The sequence below is a fragment of the Neofelis nebulosa genome, chromosome 9, assembly GCF_028018385.1.
Source record: "Neofelis nebulosa isolate mNeoNeb1 chromosome 9, mNeoNeb1.pri, whole genome shotgun sequence".
Taxonomy (NCBI): Eukaryota; Metazoa; Chordata; class Mammalia; order Carnivora; family Felidae; genus Neofelis; species Neofelis nebulosa.
Genome location: NC_080790.1, coordinates 15,749,740 through 15,775,401, shown reverse-complemented (window position 1 = coordinate 15,775,401; position 25,662 = coordinate 15,749,740). Strand labels below are relative to the sequence as shown.

General features: G+C 57.1%; 1 protein-coding gene across 1 annotated transcript; it reads left to right on the top strand.

The window, feature by feature from the left end:
* Positions 1 to 823: 823 nt before the first annotated feature.
* On the top strand, positions 824 to 24,186 carry SDC1 (syndecan 1). The gene is made up of 5 exons (XM_058682606.1): positions 824 to 1,184; positions 19,663 to 19,744; positions 20,726 to 21,204; positions 21,792 to 21,927; positions 22,089 to 24,186. Exons 1-5 carry the CDS (start codon positions 1,119 to 1,121, stop codon positions 22,256 to 22,258), a joined length of 933 nt encoding a protein of 310 aa, XP_058538589.1. The 5' UTR covers positions 824 to 1,118; the 3' UTR covers positions 22,259 to 24,186.
* Positions 24,187 to 25,662: the final 1,476 nt, after the last annotated feature.

Sequence of the window (25,662 nt, the reverse complement as noted above, 5' to 3'; positions counted from 1 at the left end):
CTTTCTTTCTTTCTTTCTTTCTTTCTTTCTTTCTTTCTTTCTTCCTTCCTTCCTTCCTTCCTTCCTTCCTTCCTTCCTTCCTTCTTTCTTTCTTTCTTTCTTTCTTTCTTTCTTTCTTTCTTTCTTTCTTTCTCTTCTTTCTTTCTTTCTTTTCTTTCTCTTCTTTCTTTCTTTCCTTTTCTCTTTCTTTCTCTCTCTTTATTTTTACAGCCCGTCCTGAGCATGTACCTCTGTTCAAAGTAAGGCCCCAAGTTTCCACCACTTTCTAGCGTGATGGCAGAACGCGAGGGCCTGTGGGAACCTGTACTTGGGGAAGTGAGGACGCAGGGACCCCTTTGGCAGTCGAAGGAGAGGCAGGGGAGGGCTCCATCGGTTTAAGGCCCCATCACCCCGGGGCCCCGCACAGCCCGTAAAGCTGTCCCGCCGCCGCTGGGATCTCGGAGTCGAACACACCTGGAGGACGCTGGGTGCCCACGCCCAGAGGGCGCTGTAAGATTGGCGCCCACGGTCGAAGACCGACGCCCGCTCCTCCCGCCCCTCTCACGGTCAGCGCCCCCAATATACTGAGCCAGGGCGGAAGGCGGTGCCCCGATCCCGCCACCCGGGAGCAGCGGAGCTGAAACGCCACTCAAAACAGCCTGTGGGAACCACAGCTCGGGAGGAAGGCGAGGTCCCCCCGGCGGTGCGGGAGGGGGCGGGGATGGGGGCGGGGCCGGGACGCCGGGGGTGGGGCGTTCCAAGGGGGCCGGGCTGGGTGGCTCAGAGGGCGGGGTCCTAGGGGGTGGGGACTGGGGCTGGCCCCGAGACTAGGCGAGCTGGGGGTGGGGGGCTAGTTTTTGCAACGGCTAAGGGCCTGCGGGTTTATTATAAGGCGGAGCTCGGCGGGAGAGGTGAGGGCTGGAGCCGAGCCGGGCGGAGAGGAATCCAGAGGTAGAGAGCGGACTGCAGCCGGCGGATTCCGCAGCCCTCGCCAGGGACAGCCGCGCGCGGGGCATTGCCCGAAGGGTGCCGCGCGCAACGACCCGGCGGAGCCGGCGCGGAGCCCCGCGCAGTCCGTACCGCGCGGCGTCGCCGCGATCCCCGCAGCCCGCAGCGCTCCCGCCGCCGGTCCGGGCAGCATGAGGCGCGCTGCGCTCTGGCTCTGGCTCTGCGCGCTGGCGCTGCGCCTGCAGCCAGCTCTCCCGGTGAGTGCGGCCCGGGGCCGGGCGGGGAGCGGCGGGAAGCCGGTGTTTGCAGACTCGCCGATGCCTCCAGCGGCACGTGGAGGGGGAGGGGAAGCGGGGACTTGCCTTCCCGCGCTAGCCCGGCGGGCCCGGGGACCGTGCCCGCGAAACCGGGGTCCCGCTCCAATTGCCTCCGCCGTCGGTGGGCGCCGCGCGGGTTCCGCCGCTACGGGAGGGGGGCTCGGGCGCCCCGCGGAGAGGAGCCTGTGCGGGGGCCCCGCGCTCAATTATGTGAATCGGATCCCCGTGCGCTGGTGCCCACTAGCCTGCGGCGGCTCCCGGGGTCGCGAGTTCCCATCCAGTTACCCCTGGCACCGCAGCAGCCGGGGTCCCCGCCGGCGACCCGGGAAGATGCGGTGACCGCGGCCACCCGCAGACCCGCCGAGCCCGGGCTCCCGGCCCCTTCGGCTCAGGCAAGTTTGGGAGCAGCGGGGCCGGCGCGTTGGCAGAGGAGCCCCGGCCAGGGCTGCGCGGGGGTCGTGGTGGCCGCGGAGGTGGGATCCTCGGCTTCCCATCGGCTGCCCTAAGGGAGCTGGGCAGAGCTGGCAGCGGGAGGTTCCGCGAAGTTGGTCCCGGAACACCGGAGCCCCGCAGGAACCCAACTTTGGGGCTGCTGAAGTTGTGTTGCCCGCTGAGGGGTGCGGGCGGTGCTGGGCACGGCCAGGGAGGGCTGCGGCTTCCCCGCGAGTGGACCCCGGAATGGCTCTTCCCCTCCCCCGGCCTGGCTTTGTGCTGTAGCCGCGCGGAGGGAAGGCGGGTCCCTTGGCCCGCCCAGTGGAGCTGGGGGGAAAGAGGGACAAATGTGGAGCCCTTGGCTGGGGGAGGAGGCCTTTGGGTAGGACTCCAGCATCCACCTTTGGCGAGGGGTGGGTCCCCTCTGAAGAGGGACCTGGCCGACAAAGAGCATCCCAAGGGCCCCCAGAAAGTGATCTCCCGCCCCCGCCGCCGTCCGCTAGCCCGCCTTCCCCAATGGGGGCGCTTTGTTCTCGGCCCCTGTAACCCTTTCCTGGGAACCGCCCCGCAGCGCCGGCCCCGCCGTGGGCCGGGACCTGGGCCGCCGCCAGGTGTCAGCGCTGGCCGCCGGGTGTCCACGTCCACTCCCAGCCCCCACACCCGGTGCTGGAGTCCCGGGGCCCTCCCCGCGGGCTGGGGCGGCCATCCCCTGGGATGGAGAGGGGAGGTGTGGACCGAGCGGGGGTCTCTTCCCCTTCCGGAAGTGGCGGTCTCCGGCTACCACATCTGGACTGCTCTACTTCCCCAGCTCTTGGTGAGGGAGGCACGTGGGCAGGGAAGGATCGCAGGAAGGGGGAGGGGTGCCGGGTCCTCCACGGGTAATGTGGCATCTGCACAACTCTCAGCAGTGCCGACCCTCTGTAAGCGGGTCCCTCTACAATAATAGAAGCTACCAGCTGTTGAGAGCTTTGGGGTATTTTACAGGGTCTGGCTCAGGTGAGGTGTTTCCCAGGCTTATCTGTGAAGTGCCCCCCCCCCCACTTTTCCAGGCGACTGTTGTGTTTGGAACTATATTTTAAAGTACAAGGACAGGGTCCCTGATACTTCTTGCATTGCTGATGAGTTGGATGGAGGTGGGGGGCAAAGGGTGCCAAATCTGGGGGAGCCATGGGGACAGATAGGATTTCTGAGCTGAGTCTCCAGTGCACTCCTGGCTTTCAGATCCAAGAAGTTGGTATCTGGCTTCTTCTCTCTTTAGAGTTGCAGCTTGGTAGGACTCAGATTGTGCCTTGACTCATAGTTCATACTCTGGAGAGGAGAGTGGAGATGTGTGGCTTAATTCGGTGGTCCACCTAGCGTTACCTGGATACTCCACTCTCTACAGGTCCAAGACTGGGCCTCAGCAGAGACTGCCGAGGTGGGGTTCCCCCACCTATTTCCAGCTAAAATCAGGAGTGCGGGGTTTGGTTCTTTTGCCTGCCTTGGTTGAGGCTGGCATTCTTATAAGCTGGGATCCCAGAGTGCCTGTTATATGGGGGAGGCAGATGGGTTGTGAGATTCTCTGTGGACTGTGTTTCCCAGAGTCTCCTGTGTACTGGGTAAGGGCAGATGCTGCATTAAGAGGCATTATTTCTTGCCTAGAAACTTTGACACATTACAGAGTGCTGGGAGGCAGTTGAGTCTCAAAGGGGAGAGGAGGGAAGGAGGACGGCTTATTAGAGTGTGGTGGTAGGAGGACTTCCTGGAAGAGGTGGCTGAGCAGAGCCTGAAAGCACTAAGCTTTGGGGTCAGGCGTTGGCTTGGAGCTTAGGTTTTCTTTTTTCCTTTTATAAAGTTTAGTTTGTTTTCTCTTTCCCAGACCTGCCTTTTCCCTCTTACAGTGGGTGTCCATGTTGGGTTAAAAGTGGGGGCATAAGGTGGCATAAAGTCCCCGCCCCCTCCCCCCTTACTAAAAGAAACTAGGCAATGGGGTTTGCCTAAAATAGGAGGAGGTGTCTACAGGTTGCAGAGATCTGGTCCTCTCCCAGGGTTCACTTTGGTCCCAGTGGGAAGCAGGTCAGAACCCCCCTGGGGACCAGCGAGGTAGGGTGTGATCGTCGGCACCTGATTTTGAATGGGCAAGAGAAGGCTATTAGGGCAGAAGTTTGCTTAAAACCACTCCCAAGAGACAAGAACAGGTTTGTCTGAAAAGGTTTCTGTGTGTGTGTGTGTGTGTGTGTGTGTGTGTGTGTGTGTGTGTTTCCTGTGGTCTTTTGTTTCTTCCATGCCAGAAAAATTGCTTGTTCTGGAATAGTTATTTGCTGTTTTCCTCTCCTTCCCTTTTCTCTTTCTTGAAAGGCATAAAATCCCTTTTTGCCCTAATTATGGGGGCCAGTAGAGACATTTTCCTAAGGCCTGGTAGGGTGGGTGGGGGTTGGGGGAGGCGCTAAGTGCCTCCTCTCCTCCTGGGCTCAGAGCCTTCTAGAGGTGATGTCACTCCTGGCTTCAGGAGGGTGGGAGGGTGGAGCTGCTTTAAGTCTCTACCTGTGGCTCATGGTGGGTTCCAATAAAACCTCATTAACCAAGATTGGTGGGGAGAGAGATGAGAAAGGAGGGAGGCCTGGAAAGAATTAGTGAAAAGCTTGAATTTTGTAGTATTTTATAGAGGAATGTTTCCTATTGCAGTTTCGGATTCTGAAATCCCTTGGGAATGAGGTATCCTTGGCATCCAGGTTTTTTTTTTAGTGAGCTAAGAATCCATATTGATCTCAACTTTGGGCAGGACTCTCTACAATATTTATTTTCCTTCCTTTATTAACAAAAGAATACTGGGGCGCCTGGGTGGCCAGGCAGTTAAGTGTCCGGCTTCTACTCATGAGTTCAAGCCCCACATTGGCTCTCTCTCTGCTGTCAGCACTTTTTCTCTCTCTCTCTCTCTTTCAAAACAACAACAACAAAAAAAAAAAAAAAAGAGAGAGAGAGAGAGAGAGAGAATACTAAGCATAATTTAATCTCAAGATGCCAGCGTCTTCTTCATGGTTGTCACTGTGTTAGGTTAGGCATTTCTGTCCTGGGTTTCTTGAGCTCTGAAGAGCATTTTGCCCCTTGCTGGGTGCCCCCAGGGTTGGTACCTTTTGAATTCTGGTTTGCTCTATTTCTCCCCTCATCCCTGACAGCAGCCAAAAGTGACAACTGTGGGCCTAAGTGTAGCAGGCAGCTTTTCTATTCAATTCTAATTTGCACTGTTCTCCAGTAGTACTAAGAAACTAATCAGATATGTCAGAATGATTCCTAAAACATGAGTTTTCAGTGCTGAGTGAGAGTTTCACTTGTGAGTAATGTTCATGATCTGTGATATGTGGAGTGGTGCCTCCATGGACCCAGCTGGGACCTCAGCAGTATCCCTGATAGTACCTGGAATAACGCAGGCTGTCAAAGGGCATGCTTACAGGCTCTCTCGGTGAACAGGTGTGGATGATCTCTGGGAGGAGGCACCTGTGACCCTGTGTTCCGAGTTTCTCTTCCTGGCTTGAGTTGTAAGTGACTCGAGGGTCACAGGTAGCCTGGACCTGGTGAGGCTAACTTATAAGTCTCCATTGGAGGGGCCCTTACTCTTAGCTTGGGTCCTGTCTCCATCGTGTCACCATGTTTTATCTGGGTTGAAGTGCATCTTTCTTAGTGCACGAGTACTGTTTGGCTGGCCAGAAACGGCTTTGGATTAAGTAGAGCTCCAGGACCAAGTCTCAACCCTGCCACTAATTTACCATGTAATCTTGGGTGAGTCACTTCACTTCCAAGTCTTGATGTCCTCTGTAAAGTGGACATCATACCTGTTCTCCCTGTCCTTTGTCATTTGCATATTCATTTCATAATGAGTGCTTGAAAGTGTTTGGAAATAAAAGCGCCAGAGGAAAAGTTAGCTATCCATATAATTAGAGGCGCCTGTAATTGGGTGCTGATTATTGAGTGTTCAGTGCTTTTCTTACCTTCTTATCTCATGTTTAAGCCAAACCTTTACGATGTACGTCATTGCCCTCATCTTGTGGATGAAGCCTATAGAAGTAAGCCCCTCTAAGGGGCCGATGTGCGAGAAAGGATCTGTCCATATGCGTGGGCGTATGTGTATGGCATTAATGAACTGATGGACTGTCAAGTCTCCCCAGTGAAGCCCAGCATAGGAGGCTCGCTGAAACTTGTGAGGCCCTATGGGTATTTGCTGTTCCATCCTGGAGAGCCATGGGTGTGCATACTTTGGATGGAGAGGGCACTGGGCTGGGCTGAGCTGGCCTGAACGGTGCCTTTAGGTGAACCCTGAGCATTGGCAACATCCTTGGCTTGGGTTGGGTTCACCCAGTGGTTTAGGGACGGGCAAGAGTTGCTCCCTGGAGCCTAGGTCAGGAGACAGTGAGCCCATGGGGGTAAGGTGGGGTGTGCTCCCAGGTCTGATACCCGTGCAGGGACCATATATATGTTCTTGGCTTGTGCAAAGAGGCCTGATGGGGCATTCCATGTTTGCATGGTGCCTGCGTGCTTGTCCCCAGGGCAACAGCCAGTCTGCTGTTCATCTTAGGCACTGGGGAAACACTTTCAGAATTAGTAGATACTTTTCAAAGCTGGGGAGGTGGGCACCATGGTATCAGCCAGATGCCCAGATACCCAGTACTCCTGGTTCCTGTGCTGGGTTTCCCACCTGGTCCCCTCCAACACTAGGTCCCACTGCAGAAGCAGCCCCGTAAAGAATCAGTCATTAAATGATTTCTAGTCCTGGAACCTTGGTAGTTTTACAGAACACACTGTTTCCTGATTTCTTCCTTCTTTTCAACAACCAATTTTGGAGTCTTGGGTTGAAAGCCCATCCCCCCTTGAGGGACTGCCTAAATGTGTCTAGGGAAAGGGAATGGGATTAAGGGAGTCTGTGGAAAGAGGGCTTTTGGCGCCAGGATCCTGTGCCCTGGAACAGATTCAGCACGGTGTCATTTCCCTGTCAGCTGTCCCAGGGCTTTCCATGCGAGGATGCATTCTGGAACCTCCCTCGGAGCGGGCTGTGGGTGCCCTGATGATGCCGAGGGAGGGCAGGCATGGATGCATCGCTCAACACAAGGAGGCACATTTGAGGCCACTGAGGCAAGACCCTGCACCTGGGTCGCTTCAACTCGGCACCTTCGAATCCAGGAGACCTGGGAAGTCTCCCGCATGGCCCCCGGGATGGCCGGCTCTATCTGCGTGATGGAGATGCTTCTGCCTGACCTCAGGAAGCTTAACGTTGGGTGGGCAGTAGGCACTAGGAGTCCCCAAAAGAATAACCTTTCTAGGCCCTAGATGGGGCGCTTAATTAGCTCCCCTGTTCTCAGTGCTGTGGGGCCCAGAATGAGCCGGTGGCGGGCAGGTGAGGGGTGGCCTGAGGGGAGGTGGGCTAAGCTCCCTCCTGCTGCCTGTCAACACTGTGCAGGTCTGGCAGGCCAGGACGTCTGGAAGGCCATGAGTGTGTGGAGGCAAGCTCATGGTGGGGGGTGCAGTGGGCAGTTTTGGGGCTCGGGACCATTGGGTGCGGAAAGGGGAAGGCTACTGGCTGGACCTGCTCCTGGACTCAGTTGTCTGCCCCGGGATGTTTCCTGTTGACTCATGAACTTGAAGGCTTTCAGATGCATCCCCTTCTGCCTCTGGAGCTTATTGAGGGTCTCTGTCCTCCTGGCATTCATTTACGGTTCCAAGGGCTGCCTGATTCTATGGAGAGGCTGCTCCAGTGCTGGGAACGCTCTTGTGACCCACCTAGGGCTGCGGCCCCACAAGAGGCTGTGTGCCGGCTGGTGGGCCTGCAGGCCGGGTTGTAGCTACAGCTGAGCTTGGCCTGGGTGGTCTTGACTCTGTTTCCTCATTGGGCTTTCCTGCTGGGTAGGCTGCAGCCTGAGTGTCTTGGGAAACCTGGTCACCACCTGTCTGCAACTTCCTCTTCAGAAGCTGGGAAGCAGTCTTCCTCTCTTCTTTTCTGGTGGATTCTCCCCTTTTTAGCTTTAACCCTGATGCTCCTCCATCCCTGGTGTTAGGAGTCTATGGAGGTTATTCCTACAGAGAAGGATGGCTAGGACACTTGTCCTTCCTGGTCCCAGGTTGGCCCCTGACTGGGTTGGGCAGGTCTTTGTCCCTCTGTGCATCAGTTCCCCCATCTGTCCCCTCTGGGGCCTACTTCCTCTTCTTCAGCTCTGAGACCTTGTCCTGGGGAGGATGAAGGTGGTAATGGGGGACTTGGCCGGGGCTTAGGGTCCTCCACCATTATTCTTCTGGGGACTCGAGGAGACACTCACTGCCTGAGGAGTCATCTGTGGGGGTGGGGGTCAGGGCAGGCTGCTTGGAGGAGGTGGCCTTAGAGTTCAGTGTGGGAACCAGAGGTGGACAGAGGACGCTGGGCAAGGTCAGGCCTGGTGATGCTCTCTGCACACACCCAGGCATCCTGGCCCCCTGCCCAGGTCCGCTCATCAGCAGGAGCGGAAGCCGTGTTGGGCAGGTTGGGGCAGTGGGGCAGGCAGGCATATTTATCACTTCACTTGTTGGCTGAGTCATGGTGCCAGGCCCACAGATCCACCCAAGCAGCCTTGACCATGAGCCCACTGTGTGCCAGACAGGGTAGGGGAACCCAGCAGGACTAACTAAGGCTCTGATGCCTGCCTTCCAGCCTTGGCCCTCCTCTTTTCTGCTGAGTGACTTTGTGCAAGGGCCTGTCTTGGCCTCAGTGAACCCACCTATGAAATGGGAGGAGGAAGCAGAGAAGCGTAGGTAACAATCATGCACTTGGTGTGTTTGTGGTATCCTGTGGTTGTGTCACAGGACTGGTGGGAATCAGGGCCGGGCCTGTCTCTGTTCCCGGAAGCATTCTGCTTCAACCCTTGGGGGTCATGAGCCCTCTTTGGCTTGACCAGATTTAAAGCCCAGAGCCTGGTGCCTGCTGTGTGCATTGCCTTGTGCAGGTGGGGAGCGGTCCACACCTGGTCCAGGAGCACATGCAAGAGAAGGTGGCCATTACTGGGACCAGACAGGAGGGTTGGTCCATGCAGATAGGCCAGAGGGGCAGTGACAGTAACGGTCATTCACTGAGAAAGGGTTCATTCGAGTCCCACAGTACAGCAGTTTCTAATCAGGAGCTCAGGCCATAAGGCAGGTCATGTTCTGGCCAGGGTAAGTGTTAGGGGAGGTAGTCTCCAGATGGGGGCAGTGGGAGTGGCAGAGGCTGCCAGTTTTGCTCTGGGACCATTCTTGGGCCGCACTGATCTCCCCGGGTGTTAAGAGAACTGTCCCACACAGTGATGTTGAATTCCTAGTCTTTCCCACTCAGGTTGCCTTTCTGTGGCCACACCGGCCCTCTGCCCCCTACAGCAGACCGAGGAGATGGAGTGGTGGGGCCTGGGTGCATAAGGAGGGGACTTCTGGAGGGCCAGGTGCACTCATCGACTCCAGACCTAGCACATGCTGGGCACTGGGAGGCCTTGGGGGACTTGAGGACTGCTGCTTCCATGCCACCTGCGCCACGGTGGCTGCTGATGCCCAGGGCCTTGCCTGCCCATTTGGGGACTTGATTGTGCCAGTCCTATGGCAGGGGTGCAGAGGCAGCACTGGCTCTTCTCTCTGCAGCTTGTCAGCATCCCTGGTGCCCAGGAAACTATCTGGGGCCTTGGAGTCCCATCTCTGGGGAGTGTCCCCGACGGGTATGTGATCAGGTTTGGGCTCGCAGGGCCCCAGGCTGCGGGTGTTTCAGGAGCCTCTGAGACTGTTGTAGAGGCTGACGTCAGTCCCCCTTCTCCCAGAGAGACATGCTGGGGTGTGGCACCACCATCTATGGTGACCGCATCTCCTCCAGGGCGCAGTGCAGGCATGGTCTGGGCAGCAAGACCTCCGGGCTGGCCAGGGCCAACGGGTTGTGGGCCAGACTAGGAGAATGGGCACACCTGCACTTGGGCGGAAGGAGCCGCCCCAGGCTCTGCCCCTGCCTCTCCGCCCACCCCCCACAGGGTCTCCAGAAGTAAAGGGTGGGTGGGGCTGGGGGAGGGGCATCCTTGCAAAGTTTCCCTGGGGTCTCCTGGTTGTTGTAGTAAGGTCCTGGGACAGCCCTGAGTCTGTGTCCTGCGCCCTTGGAACTGTGGGAGGAGCAGAGAGGCTGTGGCCTCACCCCTCTCCCCTCTACCTGTTTGGGAACAGGGTCATTCTTCAAGACCACTCTCTAGGGGCTGGGGGGCAGGGGGGATGTCTTGGTCCACCTTTCCTCCCACTGTGAGGGCAGCAGCCTGAGCTGATTGCTTGGGTCTGCCTGCCTTTGGGGTAGTTACTGGGGCCCAGTCTGAGGTCCTGAAGCTGTGGGGCTGGGCAGGCCAGCTGGGATCCAGAACTGGCTGGCTGGTCAGCCTAGGTAAGTGTCACGGGGACTGGAGAGGTGTCATGTGGAGGCTGGGAGGAGCACAGGACATGGAGATGGGGCAGTCCAAGTCATTACCAGACTCCATCATATCCTCCCTGAGTACCTTGGGCATGTTTCTTCACTTGCCCCTAAGCCTCAGTTTCCTCGGAGGGCTTTTGAAAAGGCCCCAGGAACTAATGTACGTGGCATGATTGAGAGTCCCTTCCTTACCTGGACTCAGAGGAGCAAGTCTGAGGGAGCTTTGGGCCTGACTCTGTGTAGAGAGTCCCCTGGGGAGCATCCCCCCCACCCCGCCCCTGTGGCTGTGACTGGAGGAAGGGGTACAGTCTGACCTGGCCTGGGTGTATAGTTACTTCATGTGAATGGCTGGCTGGTCTTACCCCAGTGTGCTGATGTAATAGGGCCTGAAAACATGGCTTTTGCCCCTTCTCAGAAATGTGAGCCTTCGCTGGCAGGCCAGACTTTGCTCGCCTCTGCCTGAGCCTCTGCCAGGGGCTGGCTCCTGACCCCGGGGAGGTGTGAGCTGGGCTGGCGGGCGGTGGGGGGAGGCCAGACACCAGGGCACCTGGGCCAGGGCTCAGGCCAGCCGAGCAGGGCCCTGGGACTGTAGGGGACAGCGGCTTGTCCCCAGAACGGCCGACTGAAGGCTGTCCCGGCGAGGGAGCTGGGTGAGGCCAGGCTGCAGGATGTGGGGGGAAGGCCTCACTTCTGTGGTCCTTCTTCCTTCTGCACTTTCCCCTGTGCCACCTCCCGTGGAGACGATGGCTCTTTTCTTCCTGAGGGTAAGAGAGCCACGTGGCCCCCACTGAAGGGTTGTTAACCGCATGCCTGCTGGATTGCCTGGCCTCAGACCCTCTCCCTAGCACTTCACTGGCTGTATGCCCTGGGACAAACTGTCCCCTTTGCCTCAGTGTCGTTATCTGGAGGATGGATACGGCACTGGAATCTAAGGTTATTGTGAAGATTAATTAATTCGGCTAAAGTGCTTAGATTAGTGCCTGGCACATAGCACACAATACATATTAGCTGTTTTTTCCCTAAGGCCTAATTCAGGTATTTCTGTTTTTCCAGTAACCCCCAGCCCAGGTTATATCCTTAGGTGCCTACTCCCACCCCATGACTGTCCCGGAGCCCTGGGCAAGGTGTTGTGGCTACTCCACCTGCTGGGTGACTCCGGGCTCCCGAGAGCCCCCCGAGCTGCATGCACAGACACACCGTCTGCTGTGTGCACATGCTGCTGGTGCCCGGGAGCTCCGCGTGGGGCGTTTGAGGCTCTGTGGGCCTTTCAGCCATCAAGAGGCCCCTGGTGAATGTTAGGGTGACAGTGAAGGGGCCTAGTCTACTTTGCTGCCTTTGAGGTGGGATCCCACTGGGAACCTGGGGAGCGAGCCCAGCCGATTCAGACCTGGTCTTCACAGAAAATTTTGCCTTCTCTTGCAAAGGCCAAAACTCCATTCCGCCGTGGTACCCCCGGGGGACTCCTTCAAGGATACTCTGCCCTTCCCGTGTCATTGTCTGGGCTTCTACCTCAGTGCCTCATCAGTCTGACTTGAACTTTATCCCAGAGGCAAGTTCCCAGGCTGGCCCATTATTCTTCTGTATGTGGGAGGAGAAGCCATGTATGTCTGTGGCTCAAAGTGGGAACAAAGGGAATTTAGTCTGTCTTTCTTAGGTATGGGGTTGGCTGGCGACCACATTCTGACACAAGTTAAAAAATGTGCCCTTGGCATCTCTCGGCCTCTCTTGCAGTCCTTTCCCATCCTCCAGGGCTCCTACCCACCCCCAGTGCCCCCGTTCTGGAATTAGCTGCTCCCCTGTATAGAGCTGATTTATACTCTAGGGTGAGCGTCTAGCACCCGATAGTTTTACCAGAGGCATTTTAAAGGGGACACTGTGCAACTGCAGGGACACTGATTGGATAAATTTGGGTGAGGAAGTGCCCCCATCCCTGTCTGTGTGCACAGCTGGAGCCCCGGCTGGCTGCAGGTGTGTCCAAAGCTACTAGTTTCTGGCCCTGTGAAACTTGAGGAGACTTTATTTAGACAGAGCTGGGGGAGGGTATCTCTAGAAGCCCACACGCCAGAGGTGTCAGGCCCCCAAGCCCGGTGGCATCTGGAGGTTAATCAGCTAGAGAGCAGTTCAAGGGGCCCCTGTGAGGGTGGCTGGGGCATCCAACACTGAGCTTCTGGTCTTTGCCGCCTCATTAGGACAGCCAAGGCTTGGGAGGTACAAGGCTCTGGAGGCCTCAGCCGCTCCCTCTGTCCTCGTGGGGTGCCATTTGCCATCCCAGAGTCCCCTTTCTTTGGAACACCTCTAACATCCTGCCTAGGCCATAACCCCCCTTGGGAAGCTGAGGGCAGTGACACCGAGTCACTGTGATCAAGTACCCTTCTCCCTATTTGTCATGGTGGGTCCTCCCCCTGCTGAGCACTGTGTTTGTGGGCCACAACCCCTCAGGTGGGCAGTCCCCTTGACTTCCCAACCATAGACTTGGAACCAGGAGCACCCTTACTATCACCTATTGTACCGATGGGGAACTGGACAGAGATTCTTATCCAATGTCATCCAGTAAGTTGGGAACAGAGAGCCCAGGCTATAACCAGGTTTTCCTGGTATTGGGTTCGGTCACTTTCCCCTGGCCACCCCTTGTCTGACTCCCAGGGCAACCCTGGCCACAAAGGCTGGCAGGACCGGGCTGGGCAACCTTGCTCCATGCCCGGTACAAGGCTCTTGGAGGTGGGGAAAAGCAGAGGAACGGGTCTTCCGGCTCTGCGGCCCCACACCCAGCCCTCAGCTGGGCCCAGCTAAGTCGAGTCCCAGCACGTGAGCCGTGAGGCGGTGCCAGCTCTGTGGAGGGGTGAGTATGGGGGTGCTGGTGGCAGTTCTGACCTGGCTTGGGCACTGGGGCTGGCACTGACTGCCAGGACCCTCACCACCTCAACACAGGTCTGGCCTCTCCAGGTACTCCAAATGGGTAGAATGGGGCAGGGCAAAGGGCTCTGCAAACTTGACCTCCGGTTTCCCATCTGTAAAGCCCAGTATGGATGCTGCCCTGTACCCCAGCCCTACCCAGGAATCCCCCAACTGGTGAGGTCTGTGTCTGAGTGGCAGGATGGGGACAGCTCCAGTGGGTTGTGTGTGTGTATGGGGTGAAGGGCACATCCCTGGGAGGTCCCCTGAAAGGTGCTCCCCACAGTGGAAGTGCCGATGGGGGCTGAGGGCCTACATGCCCTCATGGGTGCTCAGGGTGAAGGCAGAATAAGCCCCCGTCTCCCACCTGCCATTCCCTGGGCCCCTGCCGCCCTGGGCCATGCCCATCACACCCTCTGCAAGTCTAGGCTTGACTTGGTTTTGGTAGAGAGACACGGAGCTGATAAATCACTGTGCCTGTCAGGCCGGAAATGCTGATCCTGTCTGAAGCACTGGTGGGGCCCCTTCCTCCTGGGAGTGCCTAAAGCAGGGTGGATTTCAGGGTCTTGAGGCCAAAACTGGGGGAGATCTGTGCCTCTCAGTGGCCTAAGCATGTCTCCCTGGCAGCTCCCAAGTCAGGAGAGAAGACTTCAGAGAGAAAGTGATTTATCTGCTACTATCCTGATATCCTGGGCAGAAGGGGAGCCTGGTGTCTTCCTGGGCCCGGGCCCACGGTCCTGCCCCTTCCACCCAGCCTGACATGGCCACCCCTATACCACTCTGGCCCTGCTGACAAGGAGTTGGGGCCTCTGCTCCCAGGTCCCAGCCTAGCCTGTCAGAGCACTAAGGGAGTTTAGGGTTCTCCCGCCAAGCCCCTTCTGTTGTCTAGAGAGAGGCCGAGAGCTGCCCGGGTCAGCAGTACTGGGCAAGGGAGCAGTAGAGCTAGACCTGCCCTGGGGCAGCCACCCTGGTCAGGCTCTTTCCCCCTACCACCCCTGGCTCTGCTCCTCCTCTTGAGAACCCTTGGTCCAAGATGCTTTGGGTTTGACCTGCCTGGGCTCTCGGGACTGTGCTTAGGCCATGTTAGCCAGGGCTATAGGAGGGGGTACAAATGATCCCCCAGATGAGGAAAGCAGAGTTATGTTTATAACTGCCATAGGGCACCAGGGTGTTGGGTGAGCTGCAGGAGTGGGGTGGTGTGTTCTACAACGTTCTCTAGCCCCTGTGACCCCTACCCCTGCCTCCCATTCAGGCAGGTTCCCCTGGAAAACTGCACAGTGGCTCTGCAGCCCCTGCTCCCCTCCCTGGTGGGCCCACCCTGGGAGATCCTGCTTGCTCCTGCCAGGTCAGTGCCTTGGGCCTGGGATACCAAGGAGGTCCTGCAACTCTGGGCAGGCAGGACAGAGGCTCAGCTTTGTCTCCCGTTTCTCGTACCCCTAGGAACCAAAGGGGTCATGCCTCTAGAAGTTCAGGGTTTCCTTAGCTCCATGGTGAGGCTCTTTTACAGACGAGGCAGGTACTGGGATGTACTGTTTGTGGGGAGTGAATGCATCAGAAGTACAGAGAAATGTTCCAGAGCCTTCTTGGATCAGTTTGCCCCTAGCGCTTGTTTACAGGGCTCTGTTGCTATTTGGTGCCTCTTCTTTGAACACTGCACCTGAGTGAGAGTCTTGGGACCTTTGTGGGGATTTGCCTTCCCCAGCACCCAGGCCCTGGGCAACTCTGGGTCAGACATTTTCCTGTCCAGACTATTGTTCTCCAAGTGTAGTCTGCATACCACCTACAGGACCCGGGACCTTGTTCAACATCAGAGTCCTGGGCCTTTGCCCCAGATCCACTGTATCAGCCTCAGGGATGGAGCTCAGAAGACTTCTGATAGTCTCCTGCTGATTCCTAGGGATCCTGAAGAAAAGAGCCCATGGTCTGGACAAAGGTGATGCTTTGGATTTCACCTTCGGTCAGTTTGGCATCCTGATGCACAGGCAGGGGGGTAAAGGCTAGGGTCCTGCAGCTGAGACCTCAGACCCCAAGAGTTATGAACTCTAGGTATATGGGGGGTGGGGGAGGGCTCTGCCCATTTACCTTAGATCCACAGTTCTGACCAAGAAACTGAAAGGGTAAAAATTACTTTAAAAAATGTGACTCTCTTAATCCTCCTTACACGATACTATACTTTGACTTATTTTTTATTTTATTTTTGTTTTGTTACTTATTTTTGAGACAGAGAGACAGAGTGCAAGTGAGGGAGGGGCAGAGAGAGAGGAAGACACAGAATTCAAAGCAGGCTCCAGGCTGTCCACAGAGAGCCCAACACGGGGCTCGAACCCACAAACCGTGAGATCATGACCTGAGCCCAAGTCAGACGCTTAGCCGACTGAGCCACCCAGGCGCCCCTCGATACTGTACTTTTAGCAGTGTGTTGGTTGAGAGAGCAATGCGATCCTGTGAACTCAGTAACGTTTTTTAAAGGATTTGTGCTTTAGCCATCACTTAAGTCAGGCAGCAGGTGACACATGTCAGTGATTCAGGGTGTGGGTTGGAAACCACAGGTCCAAAGGGACCCATGGGCTGCAGTCGACGGGGTGGCGGGAGTCCAGGGAGCAGGCGGACAGACAACGTCTTCCATCAATCCAGAGTTAGAAGTGGCTGGGTCCACCGTCCTCACTTGAACCTCACTGAGAGGCATCCTGACTTGTGACACTGCTATGGAGTTCTTGTCCCCAAGGTGTCTTCGAGGGATGCTGCCTGGGTCCCTTGGGTCCTTCGGCTGGCCAGGGCAAGCAGGCTACTCAGATGCAGGCTGCGAAGGAGAGTGGCCCTCTTTATGGCCAGTGCAGGGTGAGGCTTGAGGCTGTCTTCTTGACAGCTTCTTGAAGCTCTTCTCCCAGCCCTCTGTCCTTGGGAATGGCGGGTGGCAGCCTGATGCAGATTCCCAGCCCCTGGCAGCTCTGACCCGATGCTTGTCCATGCCCTCCCCTGTCAACCTGTGAAGTCTGGGCTGGCATTGAGGTCCCCTCGGCTGCTGGGGTAGTGGTCAGGAATTTTTACTCCGTGATGCGCTCATCTCGTGGCTCCTGGAGCTTGTGGCTGTGTTGGAAAGACAGGCATCTTAAAATAGATGGGCCAGAGGGAGAGGGACGTAGGTGAGCAGAGCACGTGGCACACTGCTCCGTGGCCTTGGGCAAGTCCATCACCTTGTCTGTTTCAGTTCCTTATCTGTGGGAGATGCTAATCTCAAGCCTGTCTGCCTCAAATAGAAGGGTAAAGGTGGAAAGGGGTGGAAAGTGTTTTCAGTGTCAGAGAATGCCTCAGTTTTTCATACCTTCTTTCCTGATCTGCTGGAGCCCTGACCCCAGGTCAAAGCCCCTCAGGGTTTTGATTTGTTATATGAAAAGTGGATTTTCCTAGGATTTGCAGAGGTTAAAGGGCCCCATTAAAGGTATGAGCTGGGCGCCTGGGTGGCTGAAGTGTCTGACTCTGGGTTTCGGCTCAGGTCATGATCTCACGGTTTGTGAATTCAAGCCCAGCATCAGGCTCCACACGGATACTGCAGAGCCTGCTTGGGATTCTCTCTCCTTCTCTCTCAGCCCCTCCCCTGTGCAAGCATGTTCGCTCTCTCTCAAAACAAATAAATAAACTTTAAAAAAAAAAAAAGAAAGAAAGAAAAAAGGTATGAGATGGTTGGCCTTCACCTTCTCAGGCAGCTTGAAGCAGGTTCCAAGGTGGGCCCACCTGTCCCCGAGCAGCTCCGAGCTGTGGCCACATGGTCTGGGAAGGCCCCAGGTCAGGCAGTGCTGAGGAGAGCCCTGAATGAGGCCTTGGGGGCAGCTGGCCACAGGCTCTTAGCACAGTGGCCTAAGTGAAACTGGAAGTCTCACCCAGAATGCTGGAGTCAGCTGGCACCTAGTGATCCAAGTTCAAACTCAGCAGTTTCTGCTGATTTCCTCCCCAGGGAGCTGAGGCCAGCACAGGTTCAAGCTGGAGGGGATTGGGAGGTCACTGCAGCCCTTCCCCTGATGGAGACCCAGCCCTCAGAGGGAGGGGCTGCCCCCGAGGCCAAGGAGCTGGTTTCAGTAGAGAAAGCGTTTGCTTAAGAGCTTGTTGTGTAAACAAGATCGCCGAGGGATAAGCTGAGTAGAGTTGAGGGAACAAATTGTTTTTAGGGACCGGGCAGATCCAAAGTCTTATCAAGTGGTGAAAGAGGCCCAGCTCTTGGGAAACTGCTAACCTGTTGAGGCTTCTCCCTGTAGGTGAGAGGCCGGGCCTCCCTGGCTTTTGCCTCCAAGGGTGACATGGTCCCAGTGCATGGAGTCCTCTGTAGGCCTGCATCCCCTCATCTGTGAAACAGGAGACTCTGGTTTCTGCTGGCAGATATGGCTCTCATGACAGTGTGCAGCTGAGGCTGGTCTGGCCGGGCCCTGACTCCGTGCCATGTTGAGCAGCATCTCTAAGGGATGGAATCAGTGCATTGGGAAAGGTCGCTGCTGGTCTCCTAGGGCCTCCTCAGGAAAGCTGAGGGAAGGCAGAGGCAGTGGGCAAGAGGGAAGTGGGGTCTCAGTAAGTATGGGTGGGTGGGGGTCCCCTGAATGCTTGGGCCTCCCCTTGCCCCGCCAGACTGTTGGAAGCAGTCCGCTGTGGGCCTGGGATGGGAGCATGTGGGGGTGAGGGGACCCACTCTGCCTGCCTGGTGGGCAGTATTCTTTGCTACGGAAGGTTTAGGGGAGGCTTCGAAGCTCGGTGGAGACAGGACAGGTGTAGGAAGCACCACCTGGGGACAGTGTAGACAGGATGTGGCCTGCGGTGCAGGCAGAGGGCAGGGACCGTGCCAGTTCATTTAGATGGGCCGTGACAGCTCAGACAGGCCCTTCTTGGGCCAAAACCTTTTTCTTCGGGGGGTGAGGAAGAGGTAGGGTTTGGGTTTTGTACTTTCAGAGGAAGCTCAGTGGTATTTCTAGCCTGGTGGTTTCTACACATGTCTGAAGCTTCCCTCCTGACCTGAGCTCCTGGAAGCGGAGGCTCCACCTGGGCCAGCTCTGCCCCAGGCAGCCTCGGGAGGCCAAAGGTCCTGTCCGGCTCTCCTTGCTCTGCTTCCTTCAAGGGTGAAACTCCGTGGCCTGTGGCCAGGATGTGGCGATGCCTCTCCCGCTGCGGAGGCCCACTCCCCGGAGCCCAGCCTTGGGCGGAACCTGCCTCTGACAAGTCTGCACAGAGCCTCCTGTGAGCTGGCTCCCTCCTGCCTCTCTTCCACCCATCTCTGCCTCTCTGCCGCCTCCATCCCTAGGCAGGCGCCAGAATCCTCTTTCCCGCGCTGAGCCGCGCTGGCTCCCCGGGTTAGAGCAGTGGCCCTTGTTGGTGGGGAGTTTATTGCACGCCAGGCTCTCTTAGGTTCTTTATGTGTATAACCTCCTTGAATTTTTGCAGCCATCCTGAATCGTAGATATTACTACTGTCTCCATTTTACAGATGGATAGACTGAGGCCATAAGAGGTTTCGTGATGTCCTCAGGGCCACGCTGGGTACTCTGAACTGTGCTGCTTTGCCTCTTTGTTCATTCTTTGTTCTGGCCCCTGACACTGGGGCCCTCGAGATGGGTGTATCACGAACTCATTTGGGTCAAGGTCGTGTTGCTGAACGGACACTCATCGCTACCCTTCCTGCCACCTGGCTTGTTGGGTCTTCTCTTCTCCAACCGCTGTTCTGGAACTAGTATTTGGGAGCTCTCCGTACCCCCACGCCGCCCTCCTCCAGCTTTCCGCTCAGGCCTGCTCGGCCGTGTGTGGTGCGCCCTGCCTCCTCCTAGCCCCGCTCTCTGGGTCTGCTGGTGCAGCTCCTGTCTCAGGAATTGGGGAGGTGTTTGCACTCTGGCACCTGCAGCCTCTCAGCCGGACCAGGCAGACAGCATTCCTGGGACAGCTGTTTGTACACGGGGTCCATTCCAGGCTCGTGGCTCGTTTGTCGCCACCTCCTGAGTGCAGGGCCTCCTTTAGATCAGTCTCATCTGTCGCCAGCCTAATGGGCACCCTGTCCTTCCTTCCCCAAGTGGGTCTGCGTCCTGTCCTTCCTGTGGATGAGAAAACAGACCAGGTGTGGGAAGAAGCATGTGTCCTGCGTGGCCAGCCCTGCCTCAGCACAGACGACTTACCCGTGCCCGTCCCTGCCCTCACCCCCCCGTGAGGCCCTCAGTGTCCATACCCTGGTGCTCAGCATGCTTTGGAATGTCTCTCTGGAGTCAGGGTGTTGGGGGATTGTTCTTGAGGCTCTTAAACCTGTCTTGGCCCCTGAGGCTCCCTGGCCAATGGCCCCAAGACCTGGTTTTCAGTGTAGGGTGAGCTGACAGGGTCCCATTGTGGCCACAGCCTGTGTTCCGAGTAATGGCATCTTCTGTCTGCTTTTCTGAGAGGTCTGGGGCTCCCTTACCAGACTGAGCCTCTTGGGACAAGAGCCCTGCCCCCCTCAGGTGTTTCTGCACCCCTAGTACCTAGCACAGGGCTGTGTCATCATAGCGTTCAGGGGTGTGGGGGGGGGACCAGAGGGTGGCCCTGAGCTGTGGGTTCCAGAGCCACACACAAGGGTTTCCTTCCTGTTCTATATGTGTGTGGTGGGGGAGCTCACTCAGCTGTCTAGGACAGGGACCCCAGAGTAGTAGGGCCTTGGCCAGGCCTCCACTCATACCCTTTTCTGATCCTTTTCCAGCAAATAGTGGCCACAAATGTGCCCCCTGAAGATCAGGATGGCTCTGGGGATGACTCTGACAACTTCTCTGGCTCAGGTGCAGGTGAGCTGACATGGGGGCCCCATCCCAAGATGGCAGCGGGCCATGAGCTGGGGGTGGCGGTCAGGCAGCCCCCCAGCAGGGTCTGAAGGGTGATGTTAGGGAAGAGAATGGGGTCCACGCTGCAAGGAAAAGGCATGTATGGGTTGCGGGAGTGAATGTTGGGGTTCCAGGAAGCCCTGGGGACTGCCTGCTGCAGACAGACTTGGGCTCATCTTCTCTCTACTCCCTGGGCAACCTTTGGAAAGGTGGACTTCTCTGAGCCTCTATTTCCTCATCTGTAAAATGGGAATATGTCTTGACTTCGTACGATTGTTGGGAGCTGTAAGGTAACATAAAGCCTGGTGGCATGTAGATCTTCCATAAATGTCCCTTATCTCCCCCTATTTCCCCTTTCCCTGGGGGAGTGAAGTCCTTGAGCTAGAGGTGGCCATGGAGGCCTCCCAGAGGAGGTGTTCTTGACCGGGATTTTGGAAGAGGGCTGAGGCCATCCGTGGGGAAAGTGGCCGAGGTAGGGGCCTGGGAGCTGGAAGGTAGGATGCAGGCCTCTGTTCTTGGGTGGGGGGGGGGAGGCTGAGCCTTTCTGGGGAGAGGGCAGGTGGAACAGGGAGGGGGCCAGAGAGGAGTGTGCACCGGGGACAAGGCATTCAGGCCCTGAGAGTGCCCCCACCCAGGGAGCGAGCTTCATTAGCCACAGGAAAAGTTCCTTCCCAGACGGCCTTGATGTCTCATGGTTCCAGGGACCAGGCTGTCCGCAGGCACGTGCAGCAGAAAAGAGCAGCTGTCCTTGTCCATTTTCCAAAGCTGAGTTTAGCCTCAGCTCGTTCTGCCCTGGGGAAACCACTTCTCACAACAGGGTTCGCTAGGCTGGCCTGGGAGTCAGAGCCGTGGGCCCTTGTCCAGGCCTTCCTCACTGCGTGAGCCTGGCTGGGCCCGAGGTCTGGGCGTCCCCCACTCCAACAAGCTCTGCCTCTGGGCCTGCAGGTGCTCTGCAAGATCTCACCTTGTCACAGCAGCCCTCATCCACCTGGAAGGGCACGGAGCTCCTGACGGCCGTGCCCACGGCCCCAGAGCCCAGCGGCACAGATAACACCGCCACCTCCACGTCCATCCTGCCGGCTGGAGAGAGGCCTGAGGACAGAGAGGCAGTGCTCCCGGCAGAGGTGGAGCCTGGCTTCACGGCCAGGGAGAAGGAGACCACCCACCCACCCGGCGAGACCACGCCACAGCCGACCACTCACCAGGCATCAACAGCAAGAGCCACCACGGCCCAGGGGCCTGTCACCTCCCATCCCCACAGGGACATGCAGCCTGACCACCATGAGACCTCAGCTCCTGCAGGACCCAGCCAGCTCGACTCTCACGCGCCCAGCGTGGAGGACCGTGGTCCTTCTGCCACTGAGAAGGCTGCTGAGGATGGGGTCTCCACTCAGCTCCCAGCAGGCGAGGGCTCTGGGGAGCAGGTGAGTGCTCACTGGTGTCCTCTGTGTTTCCTGGGACGTTAGTACTGCTGGCTTGGTCATCTGGCACACTCAACACCCTGTGCCCCTTAAGCGTGTCCTGTTCCCCGCCAGGAAGACAGGCTCACGCGGTCCCACCTTCCCCCTGCCTCCAGGGCCGAGCCCAGAGCAGGACAGACTAAATATGAGACCTGAGCAAAGGAGTCCTTCAAGATCCCCTAAAACAGGGCTTCCCAAACTTAAGCAGGGCCCCTGCTGCGGGGCAGGGGAGAAGCCCTACCAGGTCTTTCTTTAGATCTTAGAGTCATGGTCATTTTACACTTTACATTACAATGAGCCTCTTTATTTTCATATAAATACAAGTGCTTTGTCTCACTTGCTGTGATATCTGCCACAGTCCAGCCAGGGTCTGGTGTGATGTGGTGAGAGGTGTCCCGCTTTGGGGTCCCCGAGGGCTGGGTTGGGTGTGTCTGAGCTGGTGGCAGCGGTGACCAGGGACTCCTGAGCTGCTTCTGGGTTTACAAATAAAACTGGATGCTGCTGCTGGTGGTGGCCCTCCGCAGCCTGCAACTGTCCCTGCCTTCCCGTAGGACTTCACCTTTGACATATCTGGGGAGAACACAGCCGTGGCCGCTGTGGAGCCCGACCAGCGGAATCAGCCCCCAGTGGACCGTGGGGCCACGGGGGCCTCCCAGGGCCTCCTGGACCGGAAGGAAGTGCTGGGAGGTGAGTTCCTTTCAGGTGGGTGGTAGGGGGGGTGCATACCGCTGCTTGGGGGTCGGGGCGCTGGAGTGGGGCTGAGCGCGGCCACCTCGGGGGCTGCCCGGTGTGAGGGAACTACTGCCTAACTGAGCTGAGCCGGCCTCCCTGCCCACCCCCCCCAACAGGGGTCATCGCTGGAGGCCTCGTGGGGCTCATCTTCGCCGTGTGCCTGGTGGGTTTCATGCTGTACCGGATGAAGAAGAAGGACGAGGGCAGCTACTCCTTGGAGGAGCCGAAACAAGCCAATGGCGGGGCCTACCAGAAGCCTAGCAAACAGGAGGAGTTCTACGCCTGACAGGGACGGGGCTCTTCCTGCCCCTGCCACTCGCTAGGCCCCCACTTGCCTCTTCCACGAAGAACTGCAGGCCCTGCCACCATGCCACCTCCCCGGCTCCCTGCCCACGGACTTCCGGGGCACGCTGGGGGCTCTCCTCTGCTTCTCTGACTTCTGCCTGGAGACTTGGGCGCAAGGGCTTTCTCGCACGTGACTTTTCTGCCACCGCCAGCACCTGGCATCTCATCATTCTGACTCAGTTTCTCCAACCTGGAGCAGCCCCTCCCCGGACCCGATTCTGGAGACAAAGGGGACCCTGCTGCTTTGGACCTGGATGGCCCGCTTGGCCGAGGGCTGGCCCATCTGTCGCACTTGCTGGTAGAGACCAGTGGTCTGGGGGCACATTTCCACCCTTGAGTGGCAGGGAGAGGAGTTCGGAGCTCCATCAGAGCGACGTTTTGCGGGGAGGTCTCATTTAGATACCAACTTGTTTTTGCACATGTTTCCTCTAGTTTCTTTGTTCATAGCCCAGTAGACTTGGTTACTCCCGAGGTAAGTTAAGTAAGTTGATTTGGTTACCCCCATCTTGCTTCCCTAATCTACGGCGAGGAGACAGCATCAGGGTTAAGAAGACTGTTTTTGTTGTTGTTGTTTTGTTTTTTAACTAGGAGAACCAAATCTGGAAGCCAACGTGTAGGCCTAGTCTGTGTGTTGTCTCTGAGTTTGTCACTCACGTGTGCAACAGGGTATGGAATGTCTGTCGGGTGGCCCCATTGGGGGGCTGGCTGATCCTGGCAGCCGTGGGCAGTCACGTCTGGAGCGGTCACGCTTGTGTCCACGGACTCGGGGCCGCTGCTGTGGCCCAGGCTGCCGCGATGTTGAGCTGTGTGAGGACGGAATCCCGGCACCTCAAGCTGGGGACCGAGAAGAGAGGACTGTGGGGTGAGCGAGGTGGTAGTGGCCCCAGAGAATCTCCTGAAGACCGAGCCCTTCCTTTGGTGCTGTCTCTGGGGCACATTTTCTTCCAGAAGGTGATGAGAGGGGCCTGGGCACACCTGGCATGGAGCTGCTCCACGTACGACCACGTTCACCTCTGATTAGCTCCTGTGGCCCTGCCCCCTGGGCTGGAATCAGGAATATTCCAAAGAGAGATAGTCTTTTGCTTTTGGCAAAACTCTACTTAATCCAATGGGTTTTTCCCTGTACAGTAGATTTTCCAAATGTAATAAACTTTAATATAAAGTAGTCATGGGAACTCTACTTGCCTTTGCCTCTTCTCTCTGTGCTGGCTGTGTGGACCAGCCTTTTCTCTAAACACAAATGGTATTGGGAAACTTGGCTAAAAACTCTATGCCTTTATCTTTCTCGTGGGGAGGGATGCTGCGGCCAGAGTCCCTCTGATTTGTTTCCTTTTTGTTTTTCGTCTTTGCTGAAATTCTGCTGGAGGTCGGTAGGTTCAGCCAAGGTTACATAAGGCCTGATATGAATTTCTGTGTTGCCAACCTCGACGCACTGTCTCCTGAGTGGCTTACGAAGCTTTGATGGCTTTGGCACAGCTTTACCTGAGGCCATTGGCCCCGCAGAAGCCTGGGGCCAAGGCCTGCTCTCAGACACCTTGGACAGACCTCCTCTCACACCTTCGCTAGGACCAGAGCCTCCAGCCCAGTCCTCCTGGGAACTCCCACGCTCGCCTGTTTGACAACGTCCCGCTGCTCTGTTGGACGCTCCAAGAGCGGGGCCATCTGTGACTCTGAGATGCTCCGCCAAGCAAAGGGAACCCATGCTCTGTGTTCCATACTGAGACTTTCTGCCCGGAGTGTGTGATTGGACAAGACTCGGGGGATGGGGAAGGGGTCTGTGACTGCTCATCTCTGCTCCTCCCTGGGATGGGCTGAGCCTGTGGCTGGGCCCATTCATGGAACTGTAATAAACAGCACTTGTCATTTTGGGCTGTGGCGGTGGTTGAGTCTCTTCTTGGCCTGGCGATGTCCTTCCCTGTCACTTTCTTGGAGAGAGACTGGTTCTGGGCTGTGATGTGCCTCGGTGGGGAACAGTAGGATCAGTGCCAGTCCCTCTGCAGTGAGGGAGTGCTGTGTCCCCCCTCTGTCTGGCCTTGGTTGTCCTACTTCCTCCCAGGGGTCTCTGTCTCCTGCCCAGATCGTCCTTCTTGCTCTCCTAGATCCTTCCCTACCTTGTGGACACGAGAGCTTCCTATTGACTGAAAGTTTGCTAGCTACTCTGTGCACTCATTGTCATGCAACACCTGAACGCTCCCCAGCAAAGTGCCAAAAGCCTAAAAATGTCTACATGGAAAAACTACAGTGAAAATTTTGGAAGTCGAAAAAGCACAATGCATGGCAGGAGCCCAGTGTCCTGAGGGCACCTGGCTGCCCTCCCCTTAGAGTCCCATCCAGGCTGCCACCCAGCCCCTCAGCTGCCCCTCTGTGGCCGGTCTCCCTGCCTGGGGCTCCTGGCATCGGAACCCCTGGCTTCAGGTGCTATCCTGAACCCCAGGTGTGTCCTGGGAATGTAGAGCAAGAGGGACCATTCCTTCCAGGGCCCTGCACCTGTGGGTGGAGTGGGGACAGCAGGCTCTGGGTGGCATTGCAGAGTGAATTATACTTTCCCCGACATATCGTGCTCAGTGTTCGGAGGCTGAGACAAAGACCTTAGCTCATCCATTTGTTCTACGTTGAAAACACTGAATGCCTATTTTCTGCCAGCCCCTCTTTACAGTTGTAAATAGGCAACTTGAATATTAACACTTCTACTGAGCTCACTATGGGCCAGGGGCCGCTCCACACCACACCTGGGTTACTTCATCCAGCACCGACAGCTAACCCATCTCTGAGACCTCACTACCGTGTGCCCCCTTCACAGACACAAACTGGCACACAGAGGAAGCAACACGTCAGTGAGCAGCGGAGCTGGGTTTGGACGCAGGCAGCCTGGCCCCCGAGTCCACAGTGGGCCGTGCACACACTGAAGGCAGCACTAGGACTGAGAGGGCTCGACGTCCCTTCCACATGGGACCTGCAAGGTTCCAAGACCCAGCGTCCACCTGCTCCCATCATCTCTAAATGGCAGAGCTGTGCCGCTGCCCACGGCTTCTCTTGCTCTGCTAATTCCCTTTCTGGGTCTGTGCTCCAGCGTGTGGTGCTCCGTGCTTTGGCCGTGGGGTGCTCCGGCCGTGGGGTGCTCTGTGCTCCCGCCGGGAGCACCCCCGCCAGAAGGCATTACCCAAACAGGATGGTGCCATAAAACCAGGTTCACTCAGTGAACCTAACAGAGAAGTGAAAATGTGAAGGGGGTTAACATCGTATTCAAGTTTCTCAGGCACCCCAGCCTCAGGGGATTTCTCCCTGCCCTTCTCAGTCCTTAGCTTGCTGCCCTGCTTCCCACCACCTTGACCCCCTTCTCCCCTC

Bases quoted from the DNA above. Each gene is read 5' to 3' on its own strand.
- SDC1 (XM_058682606.1), top strand. From the start codon at position 1,119: ATGAGGCGCGCTGCGCTCTGGCTCTGGCTCTGCGCGCTGGCGCTGCGC. The intron at 19,745-20,725 runs GTGAGCTGACAT...CTGGGCCTGCAG, and splicing joins CTTCTCTGGCTCAGGTGCAG to GTGCTCTGCAAGATCTCACC. The intron at 21,205-21,791 runs GTGAGTGCTCAC...GCCTTCCCGTAG, and splicing joins GCGAGGGCTCTGGGGAGCAG to GACTTCACCTTTGACATATC.